Here is a 25,306-nt window from a genome sequence, read left to right as displayed (position 1 = left end):
CCCTTTCCTGTCCTGCCTCCTTTGTGAGTGGTGGCGTCTTCAAGGGGAGTAGATATGTTGAAGCAGGGTACTTTCTGTGTTCGCAGTACCTCGATATGCAGGAGAGAAGACTTCAGAAGAACAGAAATAGAGGCCTGTGTTCACTTGTGATTTTAATTACCCTGCCTCCTACGGTGATGACTGTCTTCTAGTGGGAAAGAGCGGAAGCAGTTGGGGCGGGTAGTGACATGGGGCTTTGTGACTACCTAATTCTTAGGGATCAGATTCCAGGCCTTTCCCAGTGATGGGAGAGAATAGCTGCTAATAACAAGAGCTAACGTGTATAATTCACAGAGTGCAAAGGAACTTTACATTATTTCCTGTAACTGTCCTGTGAGGTAGGTAGCTGACAATATGCAAGGGTTGTAGGTTTTTTTTCTTTTTTTTTTTTTTTCAGACAAGGTCTGGCTCTGTTGCCCAGGCTGGAGTGTAGTGGTGCAGTCTCAGCTCAACCTCTGTCTCCCAGGCTCAAGCCATCCTCCCACCTTAGCCTCCTGAGTAGCTGGGACTATAGGTGTGCACCACCACGCCCGGCTAATTTTCGTGATGGTTTTTTTTTTTTTTTTTTTTTTTTTTTTGTAGAGGTAGGGTTTTGCCACATTGCCGAGGCTGTTCTCAAACTCCTGACCTCCAGCGGTCGTCCCGCCTTGGTCTCCCAAAGTGGTGGGATTGCAGGCATGCATCACCATGCCTGCCCTAGGGCTGTGGTTCAAATGCCTCAAACCTGCAGGACAAGGCACAGACTACTCAGAACAGACACTGGCCTGGCCCGTTGGCCCATTCCTGGCTGTGTTATCAGTCTGGTGGTGGTATCCCTGATTTCTAATGGGAAGCATAGGGATTTACAGATTTCACTAACTTGACGGTGATCACACATTTTAAGTGGTAGAGGCAGAGTTTTGAACCCAGTGGGTGTCACTTTTTTTTTTAATTTAAAATTTTTTTGGTAGAACTGGGTCAGGAAAATGTTTTAAATTTTATTTATTTGAGAGCTGGGGTTCTTGCTATGTTGCTAAGGCTGGAGTGCAGTGGCTGGCTGTACAAAGGCTCAATCGTGCTATAGTTTTTTTTTTCTTTGAGACGGGAGTCTCGCTCTGTCGCCCAGGATGGAGTACAGTGGTGCAATCTTGGCTCACTGCAAGCTCCGCCTCCCGGGTTAACGCCATTTTCCTGCCTCAGCCTCCTGAGTAGCTGGGACTACAGGCACCTGCCACCGCGCCAGGCTAGTTTTTTGTATTTTTAGTAGAGACGGGGTTTCACCGTGGTCTCGATCTCCTGACCTCGTGATCCGCCCACCTTGGCCTCTCAAAGCGCTGGGATTACAGGCGTGAGCCACCAATCGTGCTACAGTTTTGAAGTCCTGGCCTCAAGTGATCCTCCCGCCTCAGCCCCCTTAGTAGGTGGGATTATAGGTGCATGCCATCACGCCTCACTTGGGGGTGACTTTTTTTTTTTTTTTTGAGACAGTTTCACTCTTGTTGCCCAGGCTGGAGTGCAATGGTGTGATCTCGGCTCACCACAACCTCCACCTCCTGAGTTCTGGTTCAAGCAGTTCTCCTGCCTCAGCCTCCTGAGTAGCTGGGATTACAGGCACGTGCCACCATGCCCAGCTAATTTTTGTATTTTCAGTAGAGACGGGGTTTTATCATGTTGGCCAGGCTGGTCTCGAACTCCTGACCTCATGATTTGCCCACCTTGGCCTCCCAAAGTGTTTGGATTACAGACGTGAGCCACCACGCCCAGTGGGTGTCACTTTGAAGCCTGTGTCCACACCCTGCTGCCTCCTAGAAGGTAGAGTAGTTGTAATTGTCAGCTAATATCCTGCTCAGGCCAAAGGTTACTATTTTTTCCCCTTTGAGCTTAATTTTTATTATATCCTTTTCAGATTTTCTTGCTCTTCTGTCTTTTCCGAAGATCATCGAAGATCTTCCTGTAAATTTAACAGCTCAGGTGAAACTGGAAACCTCTAGATTGAGTCACATTTTGAGGCATATGCAGAAACGGTTGACTGCCTTTGGTCCCCAGCTTATGATTTTCTGTGTGGTTTTTTCATTCTGTTTCTTAGTCCAGGCACAGAAGAGGGCTCTTGGCTTGGATGGGGAAACCAGGTACATACAATGGGCTGGTAGTTGGGAGGGGATAGGGCTGTCATCTGCAGCTGAGCACTTTGACCTGCAGTTGGAGTGGGCAGAAAAGAGTTGTGGTTTAGAATCCATATGGGTGGAGATGGGCTGATGCTTGCTCAGACTGCTCCCTGGCTGCTCATCTTGAGCTGGGTCCAAACTTGATAACCTTTCTTCTGAGCCTCCTGAGCTCTTGTTAGCTAGGATCTGAAAATGCTAGGTGCAGCTGGTGCATTGACATGTTCCTGTAGTCTTGGCTACTTGGGTGGGGGGATGGCTGAGGCCAGGAGTTGGAGGCCTTAGTAGTGCTTGCCATGATTGCAACTGAACAGCCAATGCACTCCTGCCTGGGCAACACAGACCCCCATCTCAAAAATAAAGTGCTAGATGCAGGCTTGGGGTGTGCCTTTTAGCTTGTTGCTGGGGCCTCACTGAAGCTGTCAGACTCTTCCCAAATTCTGTTTCAAATCACACCTCCTTCTGTGGTTGTGGGACCTTCACCACCTTCCTGGTGTTTGCTTACTGTAACCTCCTGTGGCTGAAGCCTCAGGCAGGAGGGACCAAGTTGGAAGAGTAGTTTAGGTTTTAGAGGGCGGCTTGAAAGGCTCAGGAGGGAAGCCCAACTGTGAAGTGGGTCGGGGGTTCTGGGTGGGCCATGGGCAGCAGCGGGCCTGGCAGCCCACATGGACTAGGTGGTCTGCGCTGGGGCAGAGACCCCTACCTCAGCCTTCCTCTGCCTGCAGGAAGAGTGAGTCATCTGCACATCCTGCCTCCAGCCCTCACCACGCGTGCAGAGTAAGGGTGGCCAGGTTGTTGTTTGAAGCAGTGCTTGCACTTGGGCTAGGGCCAGTACCCACAAGCAGGAGGAGGAGCCTCAAGACGAGAGGGTTGTGGCCCCAGGAAGGCTGGGCCGTTGGCCTCTAGATGGGGGTGGGATGCGAGGGCTTCTCTGCTGTGGTGGGTAGGGGAGAGTTTAACAGTGGAAGTTTCTAACGGCAGATGTGAGGCAGGAAAGGGGAAGCACATCTGGAGTTCTTTCTGTCCCCCGCCCTGCCCCAGGGAGGCCTGAGTCACTGCAGCAAGGGCTCTTGCCCTTCCCATCCTGGCTGGGCTCTCCATGGCTTGCTGGATCCTTCCTTTTCCTTGCTTTTGCTGTGGGCAGCCAATCAGAGCCTGTGCCTGTGGATGTCTGTGGTTGCTGGGCAGTTTTCTCTTGGTGCTAGGGAGTCTCATGCCACCCAAACACCACATAGAGCTGGCGACCCGACTCCATGGTCCAGCACATGGCACAGAGACTGGGGTGAGGAGCAGAAAGGGAAGGGGGTGTTTGAATGGATTAGGGGCTGAGGGCAGGGCATGATCTTAGAAAACTAGGGTAGAATGAGGGAAGGGGGAGGCTCTTTTATCCACTTACTGGGCAAAATCTCAGAACCTCCACAGAGGGAGGGTGAGAGAAACTGGAGAAGGGGTCGGGGCTCAGGGTTGCAGTTGACTCAGATAAAATCTTTACAGAGCCCGGAGTGTGAATGGGAGGGGCTGAGAGAGACTTGGTTAGTCTGTAGATAAACCAGTAGATACTGGTTATAAGCAGCTATTTATCTTAGCTTTGTTGGCACTTCTGCTTAAGTCACTTATTAAAAAGTTAAAAACCTTTAAAGTTCTTCCAAGAAAGACTTATATTGTTTCCTTTTTTTCGTGCCCTGCTTTGAGCTGGAGCTGGACAGCTGCTGCTCTCACTGGGTCGGACCCATCCCACCAGCTGCCCACATGCCCCAAATGTGCCACTTCCCCTTTTGAAAGGTGGGGGAAGCCTAGAATGTTGAAGGGAGGGGAATGAAGTGCTTTGGAGGCTCCACCCAGTCATTTCTGAAATTAATACTGTGGTTTTCATGGCAACGGGCACTCTTTGTTGTCAACTCAGAACTTTCCCTCCACACATCAAATGGATTTTTCTGGGTGCTGTAGCTTCCCCAGCTCCTCCAACCAGTGTACCTATAGGGCACTGCAGGGCACTGACTTTCCCCACTTGCTGTGTTCCTGTGTTTTTTTTTTTTTTTTTTTTTTTCCAGACAGAGTCTCTCTTTGTTGGCCAGGCTGGAGGGGCAGTGGCATGATCTCGGCTCACTGCAGCCTCTGTCTCCCGGGCTCAGGCAATTCTCCCACCTCAGCCTCCCAAGTAGCTGGGATTACAGGTGTGTGCCACCATGCCTGTTAATTTTTTTGTGTATTTTTAGCAGAGATGGGGTTTCACCATGTTAGCCAGGCTGGACTCGAACTCCTGACCTCAGGTAATCCACCCGCCTTGGCCTCCTAAAGTGCTGGGATTACAGGCGTGAGCCACTGTGCCTGGCCTGCTCCTGTATGTTTGAATGTGATTCTGGGGTTCCCACCCCGTTCTCTTCCTCTAGTGCTGTGGAGCTCACATTGGTGCTCCTGAAAGGTTACAGAAACTGCCACCTGTTCCTGTCTGTTTGCTCCAGTCAGGCTGGCATGGCTCCCAGAGCAGGCTGTTGTTTTACTCCAGGGGAATTACTGGGGTGTCCCAGTGCCTCAGCACCCAAGGGATGGGTGGAGTAGGGTATGGTGGGGGGTGCTGGAGGGCAGCACTGCCATCAGTTGCATCTCCCATTAGAGGGAGAATACCTTGGGCTGGTGGTACTGGCTCAGTGGTGATGTCCTGGCGACCCCGTCTCAATGTTCCTGGGCTCTCTTCACTCCCCTAGGCCCCTCCCTTCTCCACCCCTCTTTGTTTTCTTGATTTCCTCAGGATTTTGAGGCAAGCCTATTGAATGGGCGATGTGCAGATCATTGGGGCAGATGGTCAGTTAGGGTTTGGGGCTATTTCTGATAGGATCTCCTATGGAATGTGCCTCCACTCCCAGCTGCCCCCTCCCCTCTGCAGCAGGAACAGCTGTCATGTGAAGGCCTCTCTGCTGGCTCAGCCCTTTTGCAATCATCTGGCGGGCTCTGCTGGGATGGGGTGGATGGTGAGGATGGGCAGAGCCAAGGGGTGAAGGAGGGAATGTGGTAGGGCAGGGGGAGCTGTCAGAGGGTAAGGAGGGCTCTAGAGTTCAGGGCTGAGGGAAGAAGGGCTGCCAAGGTCAGGCAGGAGGGGTGGAAGCTGCTGAGCAGGCCAGGGAGGTGGAATGATGAGCTTACGGTATCCATCCTGGGAGACTTTCAAGGTGGAAGGGTAGTTGGTTATAGCGGGAACCCAGGCAGTCATCCTTCAGGGAGATCCGCATTTCCCCTGACTCACAGGGGACCCAGGGGGTGCTTTCCGGCTCTTCCTCCATGTGGGACCTGAGTCACCAAGACGCCTAGGGTGTTGGCTGCCCTATGGTGGCAGGTCCTGTGCCCAGCCCTGCCCTGCCCCACCCTACCCACTCCTACTGTTAGGACAGGGGTTAGCAAACACGCCCCTTTTATCCCACTCTTCAATAGTAATTACCCGTCTCTTTGACTCAGACATACAGAATGTACCTCTTGCAGGGACTGCCAGAGACCGTCTCTAATAACCCTTTATTTTACCAGTGGGGAAACTGGAGCCCAGAGAGTTGAAGTGACTTATCAAGGGTGCATCCGAGCTTTTCCACAATCCTTGCAGTCACTCACTGAGTCACTTCTGCTCCAAAGCTGAGCAGGAGGATGCTACCCTCAAATGCTGAGGGATAAGGGTGGTGGACGCAGCATACCAAGTGTGGAGGGGCAGGGAGAGCGAGGCATCTAAAGGCTTCCTGCACCCGTAGCTTGGTAAGGGTAGCTTGGTAAGGAGCGTGGAAGTGGAGCCAGCCCTGGGGCCAGGGTCAGATGTAGCGATCCAAGTCCTGGGGCGGGCACAGGGCACGGAGTGTAACAGAGGCGGGACTTCGAGTGACAGGAACCTCAACTATGTGGTGACTCAGGCTCTGGGCAGCCTAGGCCCTTCCTTCCCTGCTCAGCCTGATCTCCTTCAACTGGACTTAGGGAACTGTAAGCAGAGGAGAGAGGGAAACCCAGGCTGGTCTCTCTTTCCCCAGGAAGCTGCGGGAAAGGCAGAGGAAGTTGGAAAGGACAGGAGAAAAGCAGATTCCAAGAAAGGGGCGAGGAGGTGGTGTTCCCCGCTTCCTCAGCCCCTCCCTCCCTGCTCCCCGCTGGGGAGGGGAGCTGGCTGGGGCGTTGGCTGCTCCGTTTACTCCAACTCCCTCCCTCGGCTCCTGTTTACAACTCAGCCCGCCCAGTCCTTAGCTCAGTGCTGAGCTCTTCTGTTTTCTCTCTCTCCCTCCCTCCTTCCTTCATAGCCTCATGCAGTCATGTCTTGTCGCTTCTTTTCCTTAATCTCAGGTCTGCATCTCCTCTTATTGCCCCACAGCATTCCCACACCCCTAACTCTGCCTGAAATCCAGCCATGACCCATCGTGTCCACCTGCCCCACTCTCCCTGCCCAATTTCTTTCCCTTCCACCTGCCTGGACAGTCTTTCTTTGCCTTCTTTCCTCCCAGACGGTACTCTGGAGACAGCCTCATGTCTCTTGTTCTCTAACCAGCTTTAACTTGGGTTCTGGTTGGGCTTGAAGATTTCATTAGGACTGAGTGTAATTGGAGAGTTTCTGTGTATCAAAGCTCTCTGATCTAAGAAATTCAGGAACTCCTTATTTGAAGCTTGAAGTTTAAATACAGGCTGGGATTTGAATTGAGCTGGGGAAGGATGATTTTACTTGGCTTTATATTTTCGGGTAGGGTTAAGGGTTTGGGGCTTGAGAATTGCTTAGGAAATAATGTTTGGATTCCAGAATCACCAGATAGATTTGCTTTTGGGGGGTGGGGTGGACAATGACAGATTAGGAAGTGACGGAAGTGAATGGAGAAGGGCCTGTTTGGCAGGGATGCTAATCCCTGGGCTGGTGTGTGTATGGGGTGGAGGTGGGGTCTGGGAGATCCCAGATGGTGCTAAGAAGGGTTAACAGTCATTTCTTTGCTGCTGCTGCTGCTGCTTTTTTTTTTTTTTTTTGAGACAGAGTTTTGCTCTTCTTGCGCATGCTGGAGTGCAATGGCGCAATCTCGGCTCACTGTAACCTCCACCTCTCAGGTTCAAGCAATTCTTCTGCCTCAGCCTCCCGAGTAGCTGGGATTACAGGCGTGCACCACCACGTCCGGCTAATTTTGTATTTTTTGTAGAGATGGGGTTTCACCAGGTTGGTCAGGCTGGTCTCGAGCTGCTGACCTCAAGTGATCCACCCGCCTTGGCCTCCCAAAGTGCTGGGATTACAGGCGTGAGCCACCAGGCACAGCCCATTTTTCTGCTTCTAAGAATATCATGCAAAAGAACCTTCATGGGGGGAAAAGTCTGCTTCTAAAGAGACTGCAAACAGACCACACACTTCATTTCCCTTCTGGGATCAGAAACTGAGATTACCCTTTGAGCAGTCAACCTCTTTTCTTCCTTGTAACATGCTGATTTCAGAAAAGGGGACTGTGGAGAGAAGGGAGGGGAAGGGGAATCCCCTGGCCAGGGGCCTGCCCACAGAGCTCCCCTTTGTGGTTACTATGGAAACAGGCATAATAGGAACAAAATAGAGGCAGGTTGCCTGGCAACAGAAGAGCCCAAGGTTCATTACAGGCGCGCGCACACACACACAAACTGACATATACACACACACGCAAAACAGGTACATATCAGGGAACCTCCCCCACTCCCCAGGGAGGCAGTGTCACTTCTGGGGAAGCTGGGGTATCCCTGTGATGACAAGTCCTAGAGCTCATCCAGCTTTGGTAGTGCGTGTGGAGCACCGTGTTACCAGCTCCCTCTGAATGGTGGTGGAGCACTAGCGGCAGGGCTGACCTCCCTCTTATAAGAGGAAAGCCTTTACTTTATCTCACAGAGGAGTCTAAACCTTCGAGAAGATGGAGGTTTTCTTTGCAAAGTAGGGACCGAAGGAACTCCTTAATACTCCTTATAAAACATGGTGTGTAAAAACAAACAAAAAACAGGCCAGGTGTGGTGGCTCACGCTTGTAATCCCAGCACTTTGGGAGGCTGAGGCAAGCGGATCATGAGGTCAGGAGTTCGAGACCAGCCTGGCTAGCATGGTGAAACTCCGTCTCTACTAAAAATACAAAAATTAGCCAGGCGTGGTGGCGCGTGCCTATAATCCCAGCTACTCGGGAGGCTGAGGCAGGAGAATCGTTTGAACCCAGGAGGCAGAGGTTGCAGTGAGCCAAGATGAGCCAAGATCGTGTCACTGCACTCCAGCCTGGGCGACAGAGCTAGACTCCATCTCAAAACAACCACCACCACCACCACCACAACAACAAAACAACAAAAAACACCCAAAACATAGTGTGTCGGGGGGGTGCTGGCGGGGGAGTAGCTGTGTAAAATACCTGGTAGGAAAGATAACTCCAATTCTCTGGAGGCATAGGACCTCCAAGGAATTCAAAGGACAAGGTAAAGGGGTATCGGAGCCGTTTCCTCCTGGACTGAGCTTTTTGCTGGGATTCCATCTTGCCAAGGTCTCTATTGCTTCCACCACCACCACAGTTCCCCAACCCCATATTGGACACACAATAAATGTTTGGGTAGCTGCAAGAAAGACCCACAAGTAGAGGAATTGCTCCCTGGGGGCTGAGAGCCAGAGGAAGTTGTGATAGCCTGGGATGCAGGATGCTATCTATTGTAGAAAAGGCAAGGGCTTTGGAGCCAGTTATACCTGGAGTTCATTCATTCATTTGAAACATGCTCTTGAGTGATTGCTATGTGTCAGTCAGTGCTCTAGGCATGAGGGGCCGGGGTGCGGTGGCTCACACCTATAATCCCAGCACTTTGGGAGGCTGAGGTGGGAGGATTGCTCAAGCCCAGGAGTTCAAGACCAGCCTGGGCAACATAGTGAGACCCTATCTCTACCAAAAAAAAAAAAAAAAAATTAGCTGAGCATGATGGTGTGTGTCTGTAGTCCCAGCTACTTGGGAGACTAAGGTGGGAGGATCACTTGAGCTTGAGAGGTTGAGGCTGCAGTGAGCCATGAATGCTCCACTGCACTCCATCCTGGGCGACAGAGTGAGACTGTCTCAAAAAAAACAAGCAAAAAACCAAAACAAAACAAAAAATCAGTTAATCTAGGCACAAAGCATACAGCAGAGAAGAAAGAACCCTGTCCTCATGAGGCTTAAATGCTAGCGGAAGCTTTGACTCTTGCCTCTGTGAGTTGTGTGATTTTAGGTAAATCACGAACCCTTTCTGAGACCATTCCTCACTAAGTGCCTCCCTCCCAGGGTGTGCAAGGATTAAATGAGCTGACAGATGAAAGTAGCTCCTGACAAAGTGGCTCACGCCTGTAATCCCAGCGCTTTGGGAGGCTGAAGTGGGCAGGGATCACCTGAGATCAGGAGTTCGAGACCACCCTGGCCAACATGGTGAAACCCCATCTCTACTAAAAAATACAAAAATTAGCCAGGCATGGTGGCACACGACTGTAGTCCAGCTACTTGGGAGACTGAGGAAGGATAATCACTTGAACCCAGAGGTGGAGACTGCAGTGAGCCGAGATCACGCCACTGCAGTCCAGGCTTGGCAACAGAGCGAGACTCCCTTTCAAAAAACAAAACAAAACAAAACAAAACAAAACAAAAAAAACCAACGAAAGTAGCTGCTGCAGGATCAGACACAATCATATTAAGGTAGTTTTGGGAGGGGGTGTGGGGGAGGCTACACCAGCGGGCAGAAGGAGAAGAGTTGGCAGAAGTTTCTAAAAGTGTGCGTTTCTCCACTGAACACCACTGAAAACTTTTGAAAATATTCCCCTCCCCTGGGCTGAGGTGGCAGTCTTAGGAAACCCCAGCTCTGTTCCAGCCTGCAGGATCATTTTTTTTTTTTTAGACAGAGTCTCGCTCTGTTGTCAGACTGGAGTGCAGTGGCACGATCTCAGCTTGCTGCAACCTCCACCTCCTGGGTTCAAGCGATTCTCCTGCCTCAGCCTCCCGAGTAGCTGGGACTACAGGCGCACACCACCATGCCCGGCTAATTTTTGTATTTTGAGTAGATACGGGGTTTCATCATGTTGCCCAGGCTGGTCTTGAACTCCTGACCTCAGGTGATCCGCCTGCCTCGGCCTCCCAATGTGCTAATTTTTATATTTTTAGGAAAGACGGGGTTTCACCATGTTGGCCAGGATGGTCTCGATCTCTTGACCTCATGATCTGTCCCCGCTCAGCCTCCCAAAGTGCTGAGATTACAAGCGTGAGCCACCGCCCCCGGTCAGGATCATGGTTTTTTAGAGGGTAGGGTTGAGGTTAAGCCTTCTCTAGCCCTCCAGTCTGGAATGGGACAAGAGCCAGTCCTCAGAACTACCCCCGCACCAGGTAATCTTGACATTCATATTCCTGAATGAAGTACCTGGACAGTGATCTCTGCTCTGGGGCTGCTTCAAAAACCAACCCCTCCCTCCTGCCTTCTTCCCTGTTGACCAAGAGGGTGGCCAGAACAAACAATGGAGCAGATAAGTTGGCTCTGAGCCTGGGACTCTGGCCTCTGCTGTTTGGATCCTGGGGGGCCGATCTAGCCCAGTCGAGGCGAAGACACAGCGTCCACGCCTTTCCGTGCTCTTCTTCCTTTTCTGCTCTAGCAGCCCCCCACGCCCCCTTAGCCCTTTTTGCAGATACCCTGTGTTTCCAACCTAGGTGTGAATCAACTCCTGTTTTAATATGCACTGGGAACATTCGCTCTTTCAAGGAACGAGATGATGATTCATTCCATAAAGTTAAAAATCCTTTGGTAAACTGTTAACAATGGTTACTTTTGGGAAGAGGGACTGTGATAGGGGAGGAGGGAGAAGTCTGTGTTTTATTGTACTTTTTTTTTTTTTGAGATGGAGTCTTGCTCTGTCACCCAGGCTGGACTGCAGTGGCACGATCTTGGCTAACTGCAACCTCTGCCTCCCAAGTTTAAGGGATTCTCCTGCCTTAGCTTCCTGAGCAGCTGGGATTACAGGCTGCGCCACCATGCCCTGCTAATTTTTGTATTTTTAGTAGAGGCGGGGTTTCACTATGTTGGCCAGGCTGGTCTCGAACTCCTGAGCTCAAGTGATCCACCTGCCTTGGCTTCCCAAAGTGCTGGAATTACAGGTGTGAGGCATCGTGCCTGGCCTTGGTAATTTTTTTTTAAGTGTTCTATAGCTCAAAAGTTTTAGATTTGTTTTTTCTTTAAATAAGGTAGGTGCTAGGAAAGGGGTGCAGAACAAAATGGGGGAGCAGGTGATTCTTGGGGAAGTGTGAGTCTGTGACTGTGTGCTTGGGATGTGTTGTGGTGAGGCTGCCTCTGCCATGGGGTTGAGTCATTATCTGGGCACCTGTGTGTGTGTATTAGAGAGAGCAAGAGAAAATGCTGGTGCCCAAGTCTCCGCTTTGTGTTTTCACATGTCTCTGCCTGTCTGGATGTCTGCACATGCGGCTCCACCTTTCTGTGTCCATTATATGAGTGCCCATGTCTGTGGTTCCTCTGGCTGTCTCTTCCCTCCCCCACGGCCTGTACTCTGTGCCGGTAACTGGACCTGGACACAGCCCCCAGGGCTGGCAGCAGAGTTGACTGCTGGGTATTTTTAGCCTGTAAACATGTTTGCCATTTCAGAGGACAGGGCCGAGCTGGTCTCAGCTCCAGCCCACTCATGATCTTGCAGCAAGGAGGGCGCTCCTGCCTTGGCCAGGTCTCCTTAGTTCCCCAGCCTGGGGTCTCTCTTTCCTAGCATTTGGGAAGGAGGGGAAACTGGCTTGGAGCGGGCAGTGGGTGGCCACCTAGGAGGGAGGATAAAAGGACTCATGAGGGAGAAGAGAAAGGGAGTGTGGAGGGGAGTGTGTAGCCACAAGGCCCCCGCACCCCATCATTAAACGTTTAATAAAATCTCGATGTAGTTAGAAGTGGCTGTGGGAAATCGCTGTAAATTAGGAGACTCAGCGTCCCGCAAGTGGGGAGGCGGGGGCGGCGCTCAGAGAAGGAATGGGAGGCAGAGGAAGCGCTGGGGCTCTGGCTCCTGGGGGCGGGAGTCTGGAGAGGAAGGTGGGCGTCGGGTCCGCTGTCCAACGCCCGGGGTCCTCACCCCCGTATGCCCGCGGCCTGCGCAGCACCGCGGTGCGCGAGGCACTGGTGACCCCGGCTCCTGGGGGGTGGAAATCCAAGCCAGTTCTGTGCGGATATGGACGGAGGGGCCCCCAGAAAGAGAGAACGCGAGAAATGGGCGCGGCAGCACGGAGCTTGGGAACCAAGCAAGGAGGCTGGGGCCTGGGATCTGAAGTGTAGTTGCCTAAGCTGAGAGAAAACTCAAAGGTCCGGAGCAGGCTGACGGTCGCGGCTGAATCACCCAGCCACCTTCAGAGCCCCCAGGCCCTTCCTGCAAAATAAGTTGATTTGCAGTTCCAGCTGTGAGGGTGAGCGCAGGGAGCCTGCAGGAGTTTCTTGCCAATGAAGCCACACAGTGCACATGTTGGAGAGCAGATCCAGGTCCGGGACAGGACAGGGGGCAGTGGATGCGGGGAGTGGGGGAAAGAATGTCCCCGCGTCCCCCAGCGGCCCCCCTCCCCAGCAGCCCACTCCCGGGTCCCTCCAGGGTCTGCCCCGCTCGCCAGTCCCAGCCCCGCTCCGGCCCCGCCCGGCCCCGCCCTCTCCCCACAGCTCCGGGCAGACCCGCCCGCCCGAGCCGGAGTTACAAGAGCCGCCTCCGCGCACGGGGGCCCGGCCACTCGGAGCTGCTCTGCCGCGGGGACTGCATCGCCCGCCCTGCCAGACCCGCCCGGAACGGGGCTCGTCGCCGCCAGTAGCCGCAGCACCGCAGCCTTGGGCCTCGCGCCGGCTATGGCCGTGCCCTGGGGCTGAGCCCTCAGGTAGGGGCGCCAGGCGCACCGTGGCGCCATCGGGGTCCGGGGCACCAAGGGCGGGTCGCGGGGAGGTGGGTTGCGGTGCTCCGGCAGGGCGCGTTGTTGGGGGTGTCACTGTGAGGATTCAAGCAGTTTGGAGCAAGCGGGGCCACCCGGGGCGGCGACGCGTCGCTCTCTGGGAGCGGAGTTCTGCCTCTGGAGTTGGGGCGCAAGTTGGTTAAAGTTGGAAAATCGCTCCGAAGTGCTTTGCTCCACTCTTTATTTCTCCGGAGGGCGGACTGTTGGCTCCACTGCAAGGCAGGGCGCCCCGTTCCGGGCCTGGTGGCCTCTGTCCCACCTCCTCTCCCTGCATGGGGCGGTGGCTCGGGGGCTGCTCCGTTCGTATCCCATGTTTACTGGAGGGGAAATTTCCGAGATCGCCTCCGCGGCCCCCAGCGCCTCCGCGCCTCCGCGACCCCGCACCGTGCGCCCCCTCGGCTGTCCTTCCGCGCTCCCTGCACCTCTGCCCCTAACCGCGTCCCGAGTCGTCCAGGCCCCACCCTGTTCTGTACCACCAGCCCCTCAGCCTCCTCCAGCCGCCCCGCCCTAGCCTTGCCTCTCCGTGTTCCCCGCTCCAGAAAACCTTCCTCTCGGGCCGCGGAACCTGGAAGTTTGCAATGCGCCTCCCAGCGGGATGGGTGGGGAGGGGGACAAAATTAGGGAGATTCCTATGCTGAGGTGGGCGAGGAGGGGGGTGCGCTGCGGCGGCCCAGTCCTCGGGACCGCCCCTTCCCCTCCGGAGGCGGCGCTTTCCCCCCACCCAACTCCCAAACCCGTCCGGGCGGGATGGCCCCCGCCCCAGAGCCTGGCCCGGCGCCAGCAGCCTGAGGAATGTGGTGGTTGGAGCCGGTGACTAATTCAAACCAGAACTCGGGGAGGAGTGGTGAGGGGCAAAGGGGAGGAGGAAGGGGCTGTGTGTGGGAGTTGGGGGCAGGAGCCGGGCTTGGCGTGGGAGGAGGGCTAAGCTGCGCTCGCTGGAACCCTGCGCTCCAGCGGTGCGCGCCAGGAGAGGGGGCCCGAAGCGAGGTCTCGCCTAGAGTTGGAAAGGCAGCGTGCTTAGGGTGTGTGCAGAGCTGTGTTATGTAAGACTTTCCCATGCAAGGGGAGGGGGTGTGTGTGTGCAGTGTGCGAGGGCCTGGGCCGCCCCTGGCAGGGCTGGTCGCCCCCCAGCAGTGCCCAGGCCGGGATGTGGGGGCGCAGCCCCTTGGCGGCGCTGACCATGAGGGACTCCAGGGGCCCAAACAGGGCTGGCTGTGCCCCTTGCTGGGAGGGGTGCGGAGGGGGCAGATGGGTGTTCTCAGCTGTAGCCGAGCCCCCACAACAAGGTGGGGAACGGCTCTGGCCCCTCTGCACAATGAGGTCACTGAGGGTTGTGTGCGATGTGTGTGCTTGCCGGTTTCGCAGGGTGTGGCTCCCGCCGCGGCGACCGTGGCAGTGAGGTGCTCCCAGGGAGCGTGCGGTCGCTGCAGAGTGCCCTGCTCTGTGGAGGGGATTTGTGGAAAGGCAGTGTGGGAGCCTCCCAAGTCAGTCAGGTCCTTAGAGAATGACCCGGAGTCTCCGGAGGAAAAGGGACCGAGATATCTACCTCTGTGTCTCCAGCACAGCGCTGGGCGCTCAGTAAATACTGGTTTCGAACCCGTCTTCATTAGAATCCAACCTCGGATTGCAGGGCTCCTGCTCTCTGCTTGCCCATCCCAGCACAGCCTAGCGCATGGTAGGTGTTGGGTTGATTTTGTGGAATACAGTGAGGGGCTGCAGCAGTGAAGCTGAGAGTGGGGGAAGGCATTTAAGGGCCCCTGCACCTATACTGGCTGTAATTCAGGGTAGAGATCTGGCTTTCATCCCCGCCCCGTGAGGGAAATCCCAGGGGCAGGGTGTGGCACTCACTTCCTTTCAGAAGCTGAATGTGGGGAAGCTTCCTTCTCCAGTCCTTAGGGACAGCGGGGCCACCCACCCCCCACCGCGTGGATAGTGGCCTGTGCAGAATGGGGAGGACAGGGGAGCCCCCAAGTTAGGGGCACCTCTTTGAGCTGTGAGCTTTGGGGTGAGGGAGGGTGGGAGAGGAGCTAGGAGGGTAAGAGTGGAGCTAGGAGAGGTCGCAGGGTTTGGGGGCTGTGGGAATGTGGGTTAGAGGGTGTCTGAGCCCCTCTCTAAAGCCTTTGTCCCTAAGAGGTTATGCACAGGGACACTGGTCAGAGAACAGGGACACATGGGGAGCCACATAAGTCATGCGGGCTGATATGGAGGCCCACAGCAGCGATTCAGGGGTCCTGGTCCGGGAACTCCTTGAGGAGCCAACCCCTCGGAGCTGAGGACTTGTGGCAGCCAGACATGGTCCAGGGCCAGGGGTGGGACACAGGGACCTGTTGAGGGAGAAGGTCCAGCGTCAGCCCAGGGTACGGAGTTGGCTGGGGGTCCCCGGAGTCATCTTAGCCCTCAGGAAGTCCTGGGGAAAGGTGGCGGTGCTGCCAGGCTGGATTCTTTTGCTCGACTTGGAATTGGCTGGTGGGTCCTGGCAGAGCCGGTCACCCTGAGCCTGAGGAGCTGGTTTGAAGGGTTGGGGCAAAGCCGTGGGGGCGGAGGGGTGTGTGGGGCTCTGGGGTGTGGTCACCACCTTCTTTAGAACTTGGGAACCGCCTGGAGACAGACAGAGAGACAGACCGGGAGAGCTAGTCCTACTCCTTATGGGAACAGTGTGGCTCTCTCCCCCACCATTCCGGAGGCCCCAAAGTTTCTCTCCCCGGAGCTGGGCTGGCCCCGTGCTGTGCACGCTTAGGTTTGAGGAAGGGTGATGGCCGCTGGGGAGGATTTAGAATGTGCTGCTTGGGCGGTGGCAGTGGCAGGGATCGAGGGCCTTCTGACTTCTCTTCGTCCCCCATCGATTCATCCAGGCTGGCATTTCCCTGGGCTCAGGCCATCCGGTGGGACTCCCAAGGCTTCCTAAGCACGAGCAATTTCCAGCGTTCCTGGGTGTGCCCGAGGGAGTGTGGGGGGCACGTGGGTGGGCCACAGGAGGATTCCGAAGGAATGAAGCCCCTTTTCCTCCCTGCTGGCCTCAGTTCCCACCAGGGCTGTGGCTGAGCTGTCGCTGGCAGTCTTAGGTAGGTCACTGATAGCATTGCAGGTGTCGTCCCACTGTGGCTTTAGGTCCTTGTGACCACCATGTCACAGCTTGTCTCTGAGTGAGGTGTGTGTCATTGCCTGTGAGAGAGTATCCCACTGGTTGTGAATGAAGGTCTTCCCCTTGTGGCGTGCCTGGATGTGTCACCTCTGCCTGCGTTGTCATCGGGCTTGGAGGCAGAGGATGGCAGTGGCATTCTGCTCTGGTGGTGGAGGTTTCCTGCGGGCCCGTAGGGGTTGTAGGTAAGGACTGAAGTGAGTTTCTCGGTCCTGGACATGTCCGCTCGCGCAGTTTGTGTCCAGAAGCCTTTGGGAGGTTGAGGACAGCCTTGGGGGTGCAGGCCCCAGCTGAGCAGGCTAAGCAAGGCACTGCACACGGCCTGTCAGGGAGGGGCATCCTGCCCGGTCCCCCGGGGGCTGGAGCGGAGGTTCTGGGGGAAGGGGAAGTGCCTGGAGCTGATCCCGTCTACAGCTACGTGTCCTGGCGGGGCTCGGGGGTAGCTCTTCAGCGACAGAGCCGGAGCGGCCTGGCCCCACGCCCCTGCAGTAGCGTGGTGCGACCGCTGGGGGGAGAGCAAGCAGCGCCCTCCCCAGATCCCGGCCTTGGGTGGGGCAGACAGGCAGCTTCCAAACTGTAATCTACCCCACAGGGCAAGACCAAGCGTTCTGCTCCACCCCCTCTCCTATAGGACGCCACCCTCAGAGTTGGTGTCTTAATCCCAGTGGTTCTGGGTAAAGGCCCACTCTTCCCTGCTACTGTGTCCAGGTGTGGGGACTCCCCACTGGATCATAGGCTGTCCCCAGCCCCCTTTCACAAGGATTGCAGAGTCCCTCCTGGCCAGGGAGGGAAGAGGGAATCTCCCTCGCTGCTGGAAGTGAGAGCTTGGAGCTTCAGGGCTTCCAAGCTCACTGCAGCATGGGATGGGGCTGTGCGTGGCTGGGGTAGAGAGAGATGGAGAAAGGCGTCACAGCAGAGTCAGAAAGCAACCAGCTGGCTGAGGTTGGGGTGTAAGGGCTGCCCTGGAAGTCAGCATGATGTGAGGGGCCAGGGGAAGGGGGTGATGGGGAGGGGAGGGCTGGAATGACAAGGATGGAAAAACTTCCTCCTGGTGGGAGTTGTGGCTGGGCTGGCGCCTCCCTCTCCTAAGGGCAGGGAGCAGGGAGGAGGCCAGGCAGGTGCACACACACAGGGGGAGGTGCAGGCTCAAGGGACACAGGCGCCAGGTAAACAGGCGTAGGGACCTGCAGGACAACTGTCTATTGTGAGCCGGTGAAGGCTGGCTGGGGCTGCAGGCTGCCCTGGGCTGTGTAGAGTGGAGAATGGGACTGAGGGTCTCCGTGTACTAATGGTGTGTATGTGTGTGTGTGTGCTTGTGTGCCTTTCTTTGAAGGTGCCCAAGTTGCATGTGTTTTGCAACATGTTCATCTAATTCTTCCTGGTAATTCCACCTCCCTAACCTGCCCCTCCTCCCTGCACACTGCCCAGAATCAGCTAGGTGGGTTTGTAAAAGTTGTTAATGCCAGCTTAGACTCTGAGATGTCTGCACACTTCTGCTCCGGTTAGAATGTGGCATAATGTTTTTTCCTAAACAAGCCTGGCAGCTGCATCCTCGGGGGTCCATTCAGAGGGCTAGGCCCTGGAAGGGATGTCACCCCTGTTCCTTTGGAACAAGGGCCTTGGGGGTCAGAGACTCCTGGGCTTGCATTTCAACTCTGTCTCACACTTGGGCAAGTCATCTTATCTCTTGGGCCTGCTTTCACTTCTCTGAAATAAGGATATTAATTCTTTTGACATAGCATCATCATTTGGGAGTTGAATGAGACCCCAGGCATGGGATGTTGCCAACACAGTCCCTGGCACACCAGAGTGCTCTGCAGAATTCTCTTTCTACTTGTGTGTGGGGTTTTTTTTCTTTCAACATGGAACTTTCTGTTCCTCTTTGCCTCCTGTTGAGTGTTTATGAGAGCAGACCATACTGTCTTCTGGGTGTGTCTCTCTGAATAGCCTCCCTCTCCTCCTGGTTCCGAATGTTGGGGGCTTCCCCTCTGGTAGGGGTCTCTAACTCTGGGCATGAGTCATTTTGTTCCTGGGATGAGGACTGCTTCTCTTTGGCCTTGTGTGTGTGGTGGGTCGATTGGCCTATGTGCGTGCCGCCATGCTGGGCGGAAGTTTCACTGTGGCCGGTACCCTCCCTACCACGGATGGGGTGATTTTCTTCCCCTCGGAGGGTTGCCTCCTGTGTCCCGCCTGTGCTGGGTGGATGCACAGTCATGGGCCCCTGTGGTGTGTATCTTGTCCTCAGGTTTGGTGCATTTGGGCACTGAGGCCTGTGGCCTGTCTCTGGGGGAGTGTGTGTATCAATTCCTGTCATCTCCACACTGACGCTGGCTGCAGGGCTGTCTCTAGCTGCTGCAGCAGTTGGCCCGGTTTCCATCCTGGCTGTCTTTATACTGGCTCCTCCGGGGAAGGGGCACTGTTCTCCGAGTGCAGTGGAGGAAGGAGGCTCCTCTGGAGGTCACCCCTGGCAGAGGCCATCTGCTGGGGTCAAGAATCTGCTTCCTGGAGTTCTGCGTCTACTTGGCGTTGTCCCCAGTTGCAGGGTATGGGCAGAGCCCTGCTGCTCGGCACATCCTCTTTGCAGTTTTGAAGTGACAGGATGGGCTGTTCTCTCGCTGCTTCTGGCCCGAATTACAGTCTGTCCCGCAGCGTCAGGCATACGTGCTCTCACCTTTGCAGCTGGAGCGGCCTCACCATCTCATTCTTTTCTGCCCTCCAAGCAGTCTTCTGCCTTAGGGGGTCTCCACTCTGGCCCTGCTCCTTCTTTTTTTATTTAAAAAAAATACATTTTTATTTTTTATAGAGATAGGGTTTTGCCATGTTGCCCAGGCTGGTCTCAAACTCCTGGGTTCAAGCGATCAGTGTGTCTTGGCCTCCCAAAGTTCTGGGATTACAGGCATGAGCCACCATGCCTAGCTCTGTCCCGCTTCTTGCTATCACGAGGGAGGCTGTTGGGTGGACCACTGGGCTGTGTGCTAGCAGGCTCTGGGACTAGGGTCCCAGCACACTCCCATTCTCTCACCTCTCTGGACCTTACTTTCTCCATCCTTAAGTAACAGGCAGTGCCATCCCATAAAACTCTCGGCAGTGGGGGAAGTGTTCTGTGTCCACGCTAATATAGTAGCCAGTAGCTACATGTGGCTGTTGAGCTCTTGAAATGTGGCTAGTGCAGCCAAAGCTAAAATTTTAATTTAACTGAATTTTAATTGATTAAGTTTAAATAGCCACATGTGGCTGCTGCGTTGGGTGGCACAACTCTAGGTCTCTCCTAGCTCTGAAGGCTTATGGCATTTGGCTGAATCGTGCAGAATTCCCCAAAGCTCCAAAGACCTTCTTTTGGCTAGCAACAGGGCAGAGCCCTCAGCCTCCGGGGAAAGCCTGACTTAACCTAACTTGTGTGGGAGGAGAAGAAAGGACCACTTGGGCTTGATACAGGCTCCAGAGGTGGAGGAGAGACTGAGGGCTGGGACCCAAATGCAGAGAATGGGAAACCTGGCTACACAGTATCCCACGCCCCTCCTTCAGTATTCCCTTCAGTATTTCCATGCCCTTCCGCGGAACTGAATGGCCCAGGTCAGATGAGAGGGGAGTCCTTCCAGGCTGTGCCAGGACAGCAGGGCCACAGCCAGAGCAGGCAGGGTGGTTGGCAGCCCCACCTGGCTGGGAAGCCACTGGGTGCCCTGCCAGGGCCAACCTGCAGCTTCGGGTCCAATGGCTCCCGTCCTCACGGGCTATTAGATCGGTGTCTACTTAGGATGGTTTCTCCCCTCCTCAGGAACCACGTAGGTTGCGTCTGTCCTGGGCCTCAAAAGGGACTTCTGCCCTGGGACTCTGCCTGAGGCCCTGGCAGGGAAGCCGACTGCCTGTCTGCAGGGCAGCCCTGGTTCCTCTGGCACCTGGGGGTCTGGCCCAGGAGGCACTTTGTCCTTGGGGTTTTAGGCTCAACCCTTTGCAGGTCTGGAGCTGTTGCAGCCAGCTGCAGTGACTCACTGGGGCGGGAGGGTGGGGCCGAGGTGTGGGCGAGGGTGAGCTGGCCCAGCTAGCTCTTTCCCCCTCGCTGGCTGCTGGCACAGCACCAGGATGCTGGGGTGAGCAAAGGGGCCCTGCTCCAGGAGGAGGACAGGGGTGTCTGGGCGATCTGAAGGGGTGGCTTCAGTTCTGTCTGAGAGATGAAGTCTGGAATCTGTTTTCCTTCCCTGCCTCTGCCTGGCTCCTTTTCTGCAGGGCTGGCTGCTGAGCACTGGACAGTGGGAGAGAATGTGCCATTTAAGCCCCAGCTTTGCTGTTTCATGCTGGGAAGGGTCAGAGTGATTTCCTGTCGCAGCCTTCTCTGCAGCCGGAAGGGAGGAGGTGTTTTCGCCAGTTTGCACCTGAGCCCAGAGGCTCAGAGTCTTTGCTCACCTTGTAGCCAGCACCTGTGTTGACAAGGAGACACATTGTCCACACCGCATTGTCAAACGGGAGGATGGCTGTCGGGGGCTGGGGTCTGTGTTTCTCTTTCATCCGTGTTGTGATCTGCCTGAGATAGGAACTGCTAAGTGCCCACGAATTCCCAAGAGACATAGTCTCATCCTCAGAGGTCACCTGTAGCACCTTCAAGACCCCATGTATATTTCATTTCCCCTAGAAGGCTCCCAAGCCTTCTGGAATATTCTGCGGCAAAATCGGTCACAGCTATTCCACCTTGCTCATCATATGTATCTGTGACAGGAACTGAGTCTTAAATCTCCCTGTCTGGCACATGGGTGCGTGAGTGATGTGAGGTCACCGTCTAACGCAGCGTGTAATTAGGTGCTGGGCCCAGCTGTGTCCATCCCTGGCTGGTTCCGTCTGTAGTGCAAAGTATAGTGTTGGGCATATGGAGGCAGCCGGTATACATGCATTGATTGACTGTTGATACTTTCCGGATGTAAACGGCTGTAGGCGGGGCTTTGGCTTAGGTTCCCCATGACTTATAGTGTCCCCCACACCATTTCAATTGGTGGCTGCTGCCGCCATTTTGTGCTGTGGCTGTAGTCCGTGGCCCTATGCAGAGTCCTGCCTGGTGTCTTTCTAGGGCACCTGCAGATGACAGCTCACCTTGTGGCTGGAGGGCGAATTTATTACTAAATGCTTGCACCTATAGGGGCCTGGCTCAGGGCCTGGTGTGGCAGCCGGGAGGCCTGAACTCACTGTGGGCCAAGGTGGGCTCAGCTGGGCTCTAACCTCTGGGGCTTGGGCGGTGCCTGGTGGGGCCGGGGCCTCCTTTGTTCAGGCAGCTGCCTGTGGCAGGGCTCCCAGAGCTGCCAGCTGGTGAGGCACCCCCCTGGTCCTGGGTACTGGGTGAGACTGGGTGGCCCAAGTCTCTGTCTCTGAGGGAGGTGGAACACTAACATTCTTGCTTGGAGGCAGACTCTGAGGAGGCTCCCACCTGTTACAAGCAGCAGACCTGGGGTGGAGTAGGCAAAAGACTTACAGACTCGGTCGGCCGGGTGCGGTGGTCACGCCCGTAATCCCAGCACTTTGGGAGGCCAAGGCGGGTGGATCACAGGGTCAGGAGTTCAAGACAAGCCTGGCTAAGATGGTGAAACCCCATCTCTACTAAAAATACAAAAATTAGCCGGGCATGGTGGCGGGCGCCTGTAATCCCAGCTACTCGGGAGGCTGAGGCAGGAGAATTGCTTGAACCTGGGAGGGGGAGGTTGCAGTGAGCTGAGATCGTGCCATTGCACACCAGTCTGGGCTACAAAGTGAGATTCCGTCTCAAAAAAACAAAAAGGAGTTACAGACTCGGGTCCAAGCCCAGCATAGTTGTGCTCTCATGTATACCCCGGGTAAGCTGTTCTCTCAGAGACTCAGTCTCTGTCTGTGAAATTGGCACAGTAACATCTCCCTCTTGAAGCTGTGGTTGAGAATGTGGGTAGATGCTGGGCGTGGTGGCTCCTGCTTATAGTCCCAGCACTTTGGGATTGTTTGAGCCCAGGAGTTCCGGACCAGCCTGGGCAACATGGCAAAACCCCATCTCTCCAAAAATACAAAAATTAGCCAGTTGTGGAGGCACGTGGCTGAGGTCCGAGCTACTTGGGTGGGTGAGGCAGGAGGATCACTTGAGCCCAGGAGGTCGAGGCTGCAGTGAGCCGTGATTGCGCCCCTGCACTCCAGCCTGTGTGACAGAGCCAGACCCTGTCTCAAAAAAATAAAAAGAGGCCAGGTGCGGTGGCTCACGCCTGTAATCCCAGCACTTTGGGAGGCTGAGGCGGGCGGATCATGTGGTCAGGAGATCGAGATCATCCTGGCTAACACAGTGAAACCCCATCTCTACTAAAAATACAAAAAATTAGCCGGGTGTGGTGCATGGTGGCGGGCGCCTGTAGTCCCAGCTACTCGGGAGGCTGAGGCAGGAGACTGGCGTGAACCCGGGAGGCGGAGCTTGCAGCGAGCCGAGATCCGCTATTGCACTCCAGCCTGGGCAACAGAACGAGACTCTGTCTCAAAAAAAATAAATAAATAAAATAAATAAAATACATAAATAAAAAGAATGTGGCAAGAGTGTGCATGTGAAGCGGCTCCTGCCGGCCAGTGCTCTATTTTTTCTCCTTTATTGCCTCCATTTTCACAGATGAGGAAATGGAGGTTCAGAAAACTGAAGTGTCTTGGCCAGGGTCCCACAGCTAGAAGGAGGCAGAGCCAGGATCTGACTGCAAGTCTGGCTCCTCTGAAGCCCCTTTCTGCTATGCCGGGCTGGAGAGTCATGGACGAGTGGAATTGACGGCGGTGGTGGGGGTCGGGTTCTGAGCTGGCCTGGGTAGCAGAGGACCTGGCTATCCCTTGGGTGGGGACTTGGAGCAAGCCGACTGCCGACCGGAGTGCGAGCATCATCGTGAACTTTTCCCTAGGTTGTGACCGAGATTCCCGACGAGAGAGACTGAGGGGAAGAGAGGAAGGAGGGGCGGGCTCCTGGCAAGGCATTTGCTCCTGAGCGGAATCCTGCAAAGGTCAGTAGGTGGGAGAGGCAGAGAGAGGCGGAGGTGATGGGATGTGGGGAGGGTGGGCCCTGTGTGGATGGGAGGCTGGGGCCGTGGGGGACAGGGATGAAGGGCCAGCTACCTCCGGGTCCAGTTGCCTCTGCTGTCTCCTTTCCATCTTCTTTGCTGTGCCTTGGGAGAACTTCCACAGTGGAAGGACGTGAGACGAATTACCCCACCCCCAACACCTCACCTGGCAGGTGAGCCGGCTGCAGGGGCAGGTGCATTGCTGAGGGCCCCACTCCCTGGAGTTCATAGCGCCAGAGATTGCTAGCTTTCCGATGCCCTCATGTCCTCCCACCCCCACTGACCCCAGTTCCATTTCCTCACCTCATTCCAGATGGAGAAGGAGGAGGAGACAACCCGGGAGCTGCTGCTGCCCAACTGGCAGGGTAGTGGCTCCCACGGGCTGACCATCGCCCAGAGGGACGACGGCGTCTTTGTGCAGGAGGTGACGCAGAACTCCCCTGCGGCCCGCACTGGGGTGGTCAAGGAGGGTGAGTCACCCCAGGGTGTGGACTGGGTGCTGGAGGTTGGGGGGTCGGTGGGGGTGTTGGAGGGAAGGGCAGGGAGCAGGCAGAAGTGGGTGAGTGGCTATCGAGGGCCCATTCCCAGTGGCATCAGGGTGGTTGGTACCCAAGCCTTGCCCTCCCTTGGCCACTCTGTGTCTGTCACTTGTGGTCCTCAGGGGAGGCAGCTGTGTGGGGTAGTGGACACCTGGTCCTCAGATCTGACTCCACCACCCACTAGCTCTGCAGATTTGGGCAAATGAGTTGGCCTTTTTTTTTTTTTTTAGATGGAGTTTTGTTCTTGTTGCCCAGGCTGGAGTGCAATGGCGCTATCTCAGCTCACTGCAACCTCCGCCTCTTGGGTTCAAGCGATTCTTATGCCTCAGCTTCCGGGGTAGCTGGGATTACAGGCATGCGCCACCACACCAGACTAATTTTGCATTTTTAGTAGAGACGGGGTTTTTCTATGTTGGTCAGGCTGGTCTCGAACTCCTGACCTCAGGCGATCCACCTGCCTCGGTCTCCCAAAGTGTTGAGATTACAGGTGTGAGCCACTGCACCTGGCCCCCACAAATTGGCCTTTCTAAGCCTCAGTTTCCGTGTCTGTACAATGGGTATTACCATGCCCACTTTGCAGGGTGGTCATGAGTTCAAGTCAGTTCAGTGCCCAGTGTGTGGTGGCTGTGTGCGGTTTCCCTGAGGCTCTTTGGGCCTTACCTGCTTCCTGCTCTTCCCTGCTCAGGGGACCAGATTGTGGGTGCCACCATCTACTTTGACAACCTGCAGTCGGGTGAGGTGACCCAGCTGCTGAACACCATGGGGCACCACACGGTGGGCCTGAAGCTGCACCGCAAGGGGGACCGCTCCCCCGAGCCTGGCCAGACCTGGACCCGTGAAGTCTTCAGCTCCCGCAGCTCTGAAGTGGTTCTGGTGAGTACCTCGCCGGCCCATCTGTGCCCTGAGCTCCCCCGGCCACGCCGGCCTGCTGACCCCACTCCTGAGCCTTCCATGTGCCTCCGGGCCCTCTCTTTTTGCTCCTTCTTCTCCTCTCACCTGTCTTCACTCTCTTGAGCCCTTGGCCACCCTGTTTCTTTCCGCTTTCGTGTGACATGTGGCTGTGCTCCCTCTAAATGTCTTCAATCAGTCTCTTCAGAGCGGCCACAGTATGGGAACTGACTTGTGCAGCCCGGCCCTAGATGCTAGGAGGAAGGTCAGCTGCTTTGCAAGAATCTTTGAAATGACTTCACAGGTGCCCAGCTCCACCTCACAGACACCATTTTTCTCTCTGCAGAGGCCTGATACATTCTCTGGGTCAGATGCTGGGCAGCAAAGTGCCTGTGGGGACATTGGTCCTTCTGATGGCTTGTTTATTTAACAAATAATGGGTCCTCAAAGTGAGACTGTTAACCCAAGCACAACCAGTCTCTTAGGCTCAACGAGTGCTTTCAGGGTACAAGGGCCTCTGAGAAGATTCCCCTCCTGATTAAACAAACAAGCCAGTGGCTTGAGAGTTGGGAGCTGAAGGGCCTGGTCTCTTGGGAGGTGTCCCTGGCACAGGCTGATTTGAATCTCTA

The 25,306-nt window shown here is 55.3% G+C and overlaps 1 protein-coding gene across 5 annotated transcripts in view; it reads left to right on the top strand.

The window, feature by feature from the left end:
- The first annotated feature begins 12,797 nt into the window (after positions 1–12,797).
- Positions 12,798–25,306, top strand: part of AHNAK (AHNAK nucleoprotein) — a 112,593-nt gene continuing 100,084 nt past the window's right edge. The window contains exons 1-4 of one of the 5 annotated variants that reach the window (XM_003313091.6): positions 12,798–13,008; positions 23,095–23,193; positions 23,564–23,720; positions 24,475–24,662. In XM_003313091.6, coding sequence (XP_003313139.3) covers positions 23,564–23,720; positions 24,475–24,662 — 345 coding nt within the window. In that variant the 5' untranslated portion in view covers positions 12,798–13,008; positions 23,095–23,193. Of the gene's footprint in view, positions 13,009–13,841; positions 13,925–14,003; positions 14,103–14,448; positions 14,756–23,094; positions 23,194–23,563; positions 23,721–24,474; positions 24,663–25,306 lie in introns of those variants that run through there. The other 4 variants (XM_009423268.4, XM_003313093.7, XM_003313092.7 and 1 more) reach the window with 4 other exon arrangements.

This window comes from Pan troglodytes, chromosome 9, assembly GCF_028858775.2.
Source record: "Pan troglodytes isolate AG18354 chromosome 9, NHGRI_mPanTro3-v2.0_pri, whole genome shotgun sequence".
Classification (NCBI taxonomy): Eukaryota; Metazoa; Chordata; class Mammalia; order Primates; family Hominidae; genus Pan; species Pan troglodytes.
The sequence above is the reverse complement of the archived record's forward strand: the minus strand, read 5'-3'. Positions and strand labels throughout refer to the sequence as shown.